This window comes from Acanthisitta chloris, unplaced genomic scaffold (assembly GCF_000695815.1).
Source record: "Acanthisitta chloris isolate BGI_N310 unplaced genomic scaffold, ASM69581v1 scaffold3618, whole genome shotgun sequence".
NCBI classification, from domain to species: domain Eukaryota; kingdom Metazoa; phylum Chordata; class Aves; order Passeriformes; family Acanthisittidae; genus Acanthisitta; species Acanthisitta chloris.
The window spans coordinates 47,826-56,880 of NW_008686405.1; the positions used below are offsets into that span (position 1 = coordinate 47,826).

Below are 9,055 nucleotides of genomic sequence, written 5' to 3' on the forward strand. Positions count from 1 at the left end.
AATTTCTTCCTAACATATAATCCACACCTACTTTCTTTCAGTTTGAAGCCATTCCCCCTTCTCCTATCACTACAGCTCCCATAACTGGTAATTCCATTTACAAAACACAGCTATAATGCTTTTTTATATTTAAGGTGGGTTTTCAATGTTTTTGTTACACTTCCCTTTTTTTTTTTTTTTTGTGGAAGTCAGGAATGTTTTCTGTGTGCTTAAATGCAGCAGGAGTGAACATTCACCTTGTAAGTTATCAACCTCTTCATCGCAGTGCTCCCCACTCATGCCATGCATGTGAAAAAGCTGATGTGCCAGGGAGATCTGCATTTATTAGCATGTTAACAAGGAGTCCAGTTCTGCAAAGCCCAGCTGCAAGCAGAGCTCCTGTCCTCAGTTTAACAGTTCACTTCTCCAGTAATAGTCTCTGGAAGTGTACTGTTTACTTAGAAATTATTGTAATAAATCCTGCAGATCTACATAAGCTGTATTTCAATTCACAGAGGTCTTTTGAAGGTGTATTGGGGTTTTGGTGGGTAAAACTGGGCTGGAACATTTTATCCCTTATTTCCACCATACTTGCCTGTGATTTGCATATGTAAAGAGTCCATTAGAGACAGATGAAGTCTCAGCACAGATTTTGGGAGTCTTTAAGGTACAGCAATAGTAGCTAATGTCCAAGCTCATGTTAGTGTCCACCTTCTATTTCAGTAATCATAGTATGTTAAGGGGTTGGGATGGAGCTTAGAGATGATCCAGCCCCAACCCCTGCCCTGGGCAGGGACACCTCCCACCAGAGCAGGTTGCTCAAGGCTCATCCAACCTGGCTGTGAACACTGCCAGGGTTGGGGCAGCCACAGCCTCCCTGGGCAACCTGGGACAGTGTCTCACCACCACAACAGGGAAAAACCTCTTCCTAATATCTAATCTAAATTTCCCCTTTCAATTTATCCCCATAACTCCTTGTCCTGTCACTGCAGTTCATAACACAGATCCCTCTGCAGCTTCCCTGGAGCCCCTTCAGGTCCTGGCAGGTGCTCTGAGGTCTCCACACAACCTTGAAATCACATTGAAAGGGTTAAATGTGAGGAAAAGGTAACATTTATGACAAATATCTTAATTCAGGCCTGCATAACTTAAACTTTTGTCCCTCTGCTTATGTTCACAAGTGTTTGGTTGAGTTCTGGCCACCTTTGAGTACACACAAATACATGTTTGAGCAGGTACAGCATCTGGTGGGAAATACCTATCTACTCTTTCTGTCCTGTTTTATTTCTCTGCTTCTGTGAGGCCACACTTGGCTTTCTAACACAAAATCTCTCTGCTGATAGATACTGGTGTGACCAGAGCAATCGGAGCTAATCTCACTGTGCTTCCCCACAAAGCACAAGTGTCACGTTTACCTGACTGTGCTTTTCCACAAAGCACAAGTGTCACGTTTACCTGTCAAGTGAGCAGGACAAGCCAGTAAAAAAAGTGACAGCTTTGCCAGTTCTCCCTGCTAGCCTGTGTATCTTCCTGTCTCTCCTTGATCTTTTCAAGCTGGAAGCTAATTTTTAAAGCACTTGGTAGGTATGTGCTGGAGATGGAGCTTAGAAATGAAAAATCCTGTGCTTCACAGCTCTCTCTGCCAGAGCTCAGGCACTGCAAAGGGGATGCTAACAGAGTGCTATTAGGGAGAAAATGATTCTGATGTAATTACAAGCAGCATCCTTAGGCCCCAGGCCCAGCATTGTCCACGTTGGTAGATGAAGATAATCCAGGATGCTTATTTGTGGAAAATCTTTCTACTTTAATAGCAGATAATGGGAGCATAAAAGCACTATTGGATTTGAAGTAACTCCTGTGTGCACAAAACTCTTACTTTTATCTGCAGTTGTTATGCCCTTCCCTTTTCAAGGGGCAGAGGTACTTGAGTATGTCTGTAGGGACCCAAAGGTGTATTCCAGCTAGACAGCCATGTGCAGAATTGATGTTTGCTTGTACTACAAGGAGCTTGGGGAGATGGCACAACTTTAATTTCATTTCTTTTATGCACATAATAATGGCAGGAGCTATGGATCTCATGTAAGTAGGAAAAGGTGAATTTTTGCTACTGGAGAAGAAAAGATTGTTTAATTTTGTGAAAGCAAAATGATGCCATCAATGTACCAGGATAGGGCTGGAGCTAAGGAGCTGAGTTAATGACTTATATGTTAATGTAACTTATATGTTAATGACTTAATGTTCCGAGTCGGGGTGTGGTTTAATGACCACGGTGAAGTTAGCAGATAAGTGAAATATTTTGTGATGCTGTGTGGTAGAATTTAAGTCTCCACTGAGGAAGAGGCCTGTTTTGGGCTGAGCAAGAATTTCTCTGCTCTGGGGTTGGTTTTGAAACCCTCTTGAAGCTCAAGGTGATAGAAGCAACACTGACAAATTCAACTGAAGAAAGAGTTCTGGGTTTACATCTGCAGTCCCTTCACTATTCCTGGCTCAGAATGGAGAGGTGAAGTGGAACCAGAAAGCTCTGAGCTGTAGCAAGAGGTTACTTTTCATTGTCTCCTGGCAAGGAGGAATGCAAGCATCTGTCTTATTGCATCTAAGGAAAGTAATTTCCATGCTGCCTTGGATAAGTGAGACCCTGGTACCAGTCCCACAGCTCTTTTTGTTTTTCAATAGTGCCCCTGAATTCAGAGAGACTTCACAGATATGCAGAGTTGGCTTCATAAAATTAGATATATAGCCTTCTAGAGAGCTGTGAACTGCAGATCAGAGTTTGCTCCAACTTCCAGAAGATTGTTTGGAGCTTCATTTTCAGTGATATTTTGCTCCTTCAATTTCTGCTGACTTTAAAGTGAGGTGTGGGTGTTTGTTGCTCTTAAAATATCAGATTGAACTTTCAGTTTGGTCATTTTTCTGGCTAAAAAGTTCAATAATTTCCTGGTGATTTGTGGGGTTGTTAGATTCCTTTGAGAATACCTTGAAAAGGTCAAGATGATGTTGATGGTTATAATACTGACCAGAAAGTCTGTGTCTTATGCAGGGAGGAGTACCCTGCAGTCACTGCCTGCTCACAGTCATCACTTTACATCATCCTCTTGACCTCTGCATGAGGCAGTGGATCAAAAATTGTCTAGCAGGACAATTCAGCAGTTTTCTCCTTTCCTAGGGATTCTGCTAATCTCTGCAAATGAGTTTTCTGGTAGCAATAGCCTATTCTTGGCTTACAACTCTTACATTTCAGGCTCTCCATCACATGAGCAGATAAGAATTGCATGAGTGACAGGCTGGATGAAACATCCTTCCTCTCAGTGTACCAACTGTGTACGTCAACAGCTTCAGCTGTTGTAGGACAGGCTTCTGCCTCTTTTAGTCACTGTTTGAACACAGAACTGATGTATAGAAAGTAAATTTATAAACTTAACACATTTGGTGTAAATCTCCAACTGTATTAAAAATATCTTCTAAAGACCTAAACATTTTAACCTAAAAAAGCTCTTCTGGAGGCATCTTCTTACTACTTGGATGAAAGATAAGCATTTGGCCACGTAGAGATGTCTCTCAGCAGCTGCAAAATGAGGAAAAATATGCTTTGAGAACATGTGTTTCTGAAATAGTCAGTCTTAGATAGTTGCTTGTCTCATCAACACAATTCTAGGTGTTACCAAGACATCTGTGTGTTGTATAATTACTGCCTCGACCTCAGCAAAACTGCTGAAAGCTACAGCAAATAAACTCTACCCTTATGAATTATGCTTTATTAACCTGTCAGTTCCTTTTAAAAAATAATGGGCAGTTCTAGGTAAAACCTGACATGTTTCATTATGTGTTGTTATATGTCCCATCTATCCTTTTTATGGGAGTGACTAAGATATAATTGGAGCACAGTGTATCTCGCAGCAGTTAGAGCACAGAAATTGCAGCCTCTAATCTGTGTCTGCTGGTTGCAACGAATATTATGATGACTCTGAGCACGCTGGTTGTCTCTTCAGCAGATGAAATGGCTCAGTTTATGACCTGCAAACTTGAATGAAAAAAAGGAGCCAAGTTGAAATTGAGCCCTCAATTAGCCCTTGCTACAAAACTGAGGCCAGATGGCCATTTGTTGGTTAGAGGGGAGTGTCAAGGAGAGACTTGGCTGCTTTGGATGCAGCTTGAAATATTGATACCTGGTTGGAAGGCTTCAAGACAAGCCTGTGTTGTTTTAGTACTGGATTGGGCAGAACATTACATGATCTCACATGTTCAGACCAATGTCCCCACATGCCTCAAGTGTGGAATAGGTTGCCCAGAGAGGTGGTGGAGTCAATGTGCCTAGAGGTGTTTTAAGAGGTGTCTTGATCTGGCACTGGAAGATATGGTTATGGGGTTACAGCAGAGTGACAGGTTAATGGTTGGACTTGATGATATTAAAGGCCCTTTCCAGTATCTGAAGGGGCTCCAGGGAAGCTGTAGAGGGACTTTATGTTAGGAACTGCAGTAACAGGACCAGGAGTAATGGGGATAAATTGGAAGAGGGGAAATTTGGATTAGATATTAGGCAGAAGTTTTCCCTGTGAGGGTGGTGAGACACTGTCCCAGGTTGCCCAGGGAGGCTGTGGCTGCCCCAACCCTGGCAGTGTTCACAGCCAAGTTGGATGAGCCTTGAGCAACCTGCTCTGGTGGGAGGTGTCCCTGCCCAGGGCAGGGCTTGGGGCTGGATCATCTCTAAGCTCCATTCCAGCCCTTTAACATACTATGATTCTTCCAACCTTGATGACTCTATGATTTTAAGTTGAATCGTTTTTGTCTGCCAACACTGTCCTCTTGTACCTGTGGTATTATTTCCTTGCTGTACAATCTCAGCCATAAACTTGATGCCCTTTACTGCCACTGGAATTTAGACTACACATCCCTTGGTGTCTGTTCATTAGAGCCAAATGTTAATGTTTTATTGTATTGCAAAATTCTTCATTGCCCCTCTTCCCTTCTCTGCCCCCAAGTGCAGACCAAAGTGGAGAAGGGTTTTCATCCAGTCCTGCTTGGGAGAAAAGAGCTACTTCAGCCATGCTTGCAATTCAGGAACATATCTAGGTGTTTAGGAATGGATTTTATAGCACTGATCAATGAGTATGGATTTATTTCTGAAAACAGCCCACAGACTGGGTACTGTTTTCATTGAATTTTACATAATGCTTCTATGCAAACAGAGTTATGCATCAATGTTTGTATTTCTGGCGGGTGTGTGCTGCTTTCTAATGGTTCCAGGCAGCTGCCAGATGCCCACACAGTGCTGTATTTAAAATGATTCCTTGGTGTGCTCTGAGCAGGGCTGGATTTCCTCCATCCTTGGAGCACTTCTCCTAGGTATGGTCAGAAATGGCCCAATCTTGCTGCTTTTCATTGCTTGCTATACTATTAAAAAGTAGGTGCACTAGAACCAAACTGTCAGTGTTCATCCTTTTCCTTCACCATCTAAAACATCCTTGAGGAATCCACATGGAAGCCTTGCTTGTTCTTCAAAACCCCTGGGAAAGGCTGACCAAGAGGTGATACAGAGGACTCCTCAGAGGGTGTTAGGGGACACACCATAAGACTTCTGCATTCATGTATTGGCCACAGTGGGTTACAAGATTCTCATTCTTTGGCCATTTTTGCTTACTTCACCTCCAAGGGTGATATTAGGAACGATTTTCACTGTTAGGGTGGTCAGGCATGAATAGCTTGCCCAGGGAGGTGGTGGAGTCACCATCCCTGGAAGTGTTTAAGAGGTGTCTGGATATGGTGCTGGAGGATCTGCAGCAGTGACAATGGTTGGACTCGATCTTGTATCTCCTCCAACCTTGATGATTCTGTAAAAGTCAGCTTTCTGTAAAAAGGCTGGGGAGAATCCATTGGTTACAGATCTGAAGAGCTCATGGGGAGCTCTTGAGGGGATGAACCCTTCATGTAGCTCCTGCTTGTCCAACCATTGGTTTTAACTTGCTCTGCTCCCTGCCTCAGCATACTGATCCTGATACTTGAGTACGTATCTCCTCCAACCTTGATGATTCTGTAAAAGTCAGCTTTCTGTAAAAAGGCTGGGGAGAATCCATTGGTTACAGATCTGAAGAGCTCATGGGGAGCTCTTGAGGGGATGAACCCTTCATGTAGCTCCTGCTTGTCCAACCATTGGTTTTAACTTGCTCTGCTCCCTGCCTCAGCATACTGATCCTGATACTTGAGTACAGCTCAACCCACTCAGCAAGAAAATGGGGAAAGGGAAAGGTTTAAGTCTTTGCTGCCCTGTAGCCACCAACAGGGCTTGATGCCAACCTCCTGCTCCTTCATCCAGCAGTGTGTTGTTTCTTTGGCTTTTAATAACAAGATTAACTATGTGAGGAGCACCTGACACTCTTCATCTTAAGGTTCAGTGGTACTTGGAAGTGTTTCTGATGGGTGGGGAAGGCTGTATTTGGAAAGGCTCTGGTGTTTTTTGTTGGGCATGCTGTGAAGCACTGGAGTGCTTGGGGGAAGAGCTCATTCTGTAGCACATAGTTTAATCACTGTTCATGTGGTAGCCTTGTAGAACAGTAAAGTTCTTGTACCAAGGGAGCATTGCATCCTAGGAAGGCAGCATACTGATTTCTTTCCTGTCTGTGCCAGTTTCTCAAGAATAAAACAAGTTGTTCTCACTCACTGTGCATACAATTAGGTATATTTATTCTGTGCAAAGCCATTCTGCCACAGAGCATGGAGTTCTTGCATCCCAGTGAAGGAATGAGGAACAGAAAATGATGTAAGCCTTCCTGTTCTTGGGTGTATGAGTCTGCACTGCAGTAACCTTAAACTCTGAGATTATATTATGTGGTTAGTCACCTCCTCTGATGGTCTCAGCCATGTGGGATGGGGACAGAAAGCCATCTGAATCCTGGGCTGCATCCAAAGGAGTGTGGGCAGCAGGTCAAAGGTGATTCTCCCTCTCTGCTCTTGTGAGAACCACCTGGAGTCCTGCACACAGTTCTGGTGTCCCCAACATAAGAACATGGAACTGCTAGGGAAGGTCCAGAGAAGACCACGGAGCTGATAAGAGGATTGGAGCATCTTCTCTACCAGGACAGGCTGTGAGAGAGTTGGGGCTGTTCAGCCTGGAGAAGAGAAAATTGTATGGGGACCTCATAGCAACCTGCCAGAATCTAAAGGGGCTCCAGGGAAGCTGCAGAGGGACTCTTGGTTAGGAACTGCAATGGGACTAGATGATCTTTAAGGTCTATTCCAACCCCTTAACATACTATGGTACTATGCCTTTTGGCATCTCCTGTGTGTTTGGAGGTGGGCAGGATATTTACAGTGTGGAACTGAGAATGTTCTCAAACTTACCAGTCACCGGTGACAACTGATCCTTTCCGATCTCTAATATCTTGGCAACTGAGGCTTTTCACAATCTAATTTATGAATTAACTAGATTTTATGCCTTTCAGGTGAGGTCAATGTTGGATTTTGTTTACTCATGTCTCTCTTTCACTTTCTCTAGTGAAACTCTGGTCTACCAACTTGGACAACTCAGTAGCAAGCATCGAGGCTAAGGCTAATGTGTGTTGTGTCAAATTCAGCCCCTCTTCCAGGTATCACCTAGCTTTTGGCTGTGCAGGTAGGTAAAAGGGATTTGGGGCAAACGGATACTGTCTCTTCCTTCCTTTGTTTCTTATTCCCACAAAGATGTGAGGTTGGCTGCTGTACCCAAGACTGAGGTGTTTTTGTAGTTAAAATGTGTCTGAGTAAGACTTTCCAAGTGTCACAATACCCAAGTGTCAACTTCATCCCACAACTTGACTTTTTAATTTCAGTGCCTCCATCGGAGAGAAGAGCCATGAAAACAAGTTGCCTTGGTGTGTTTATTGGGATCACTAAGGCAACCAGGCAAAGCTCAGCTGTGAGAGTTTCGAAGGGAATGTGTTAACATGGTGATAGTTGTTTCTGATTTAAAGCATTGCTCTATAAATACTACAAAGCCATACTGGGAATTTTAACTGGTTTTACCTGAAGCTGCTGTAAAATGGGCTGTGTGTGTTCCCATGGCTGCCACTACAATCCCCTGGGTGGGCTCATGTTTTCCTAGGTTGGGCAAAGATGGCTGTTAATGTTTTGAGGTTTTTTTGAAGTAGTCAGTGGGGAAGGCAGGATGAACCTTTTATTCACTTAGATTAAATGGTTCTTGGTGATAACACAAAGATTTGAGAGCAGAGCAGGTGTCGCTCTGGGAGGAAACTGTATCGTGCTCTGCATACAGTAACTGAAACTCAGAGGTGCCTATAAATGTTTAACCAACTCTGCATTTTCTTTCTCCTTGGGGGAGTTTTAGTGCACTTGTAACTAGATGTTCTGACAACATTTGCTCTCTCTGGACTTTAGGAGAAACGTTGATCGTTCTGGTTTCCCATTTCCAGGCTGGTTCTACTATGGTTGTGACTCTTAAGACAGCAGGGGGGGGAAATTAGATTTACATTTTGATGTACTGCAAAAAAATGGATTTAGGATGGAGGGGAAAATATGGAGTTGCTTGACAGGCACCCCTCTGAAGTTGAGTGTATTCTGTGCAAGAATGGAATTGAGTGACAATACCTCCTAGCAGCTTGTGAATGAGTCTATCTGGGAGAGACTCTAGGGAAGGATGAGAGCATCAGCTGCAAATGGATCAACCACTGATTAACATAGGTCTGTAAAAGCACCACAGAAACAGAATTCTTCTTGATAAATCACATTCCTTCCCATCTGAAAGGCAGAGGGGGATAAGGCACAGATAAATCCATGAAGGCTTTTGGGGCTGTAGGACACGTGGGATGGAAGCAGGTAAGAGTATCTCTCTCCCCATGCTCAGGTCTAATAAACCACGATGGTTTGTCTTCAGCAAGTATGTTGAAAGAAGGATTAGCAAGCCCTAAAATTTACACAGAGGTTTTAAAGGACTACATGCACATCTCTAAGACTTAGAGGATGCTGAGGGGTAAAACGGTGTTTGTACCAGGGAAGAAGTGTTTACATCTGCTTAATGCTTGGTAATTGAGTCTCTAAATAAAAATTAAAATGGATATTTAACTATGATTGCTGAAACAATTACATGGGG

The 9,055-nt window shown here is 43.4% G+C and overlaps 1 protein-coding gene across 1 annotated transcript in view; it reads left to right on the forward strand.

Annotated features, from left to right (window-relative positions):
* RFWD2 (ring finger and WD repeat domain 2, E3 ubiquitin protein ligase) overlaps positions 1–7,582 on the forward strand; it is a gene marked incomplete at both ends in the record, with an annotated part of 49,627 nt that extends 42,045 nt beyond the window's left edge. Inside the window, one exon of the mRNA XM_009080100.1 lies at positions 7,466–7,582. Within this exon, the coding sequence (XP_009078348.1) occupies positions 7,466–7,582 (117 nt within the window). The remainder of the gene's footprint in view (positions 1–7,465) is intronic.
* Between the last annotated feature and the right edge of the window lie 1,473 nt (positions 7,583–9,055).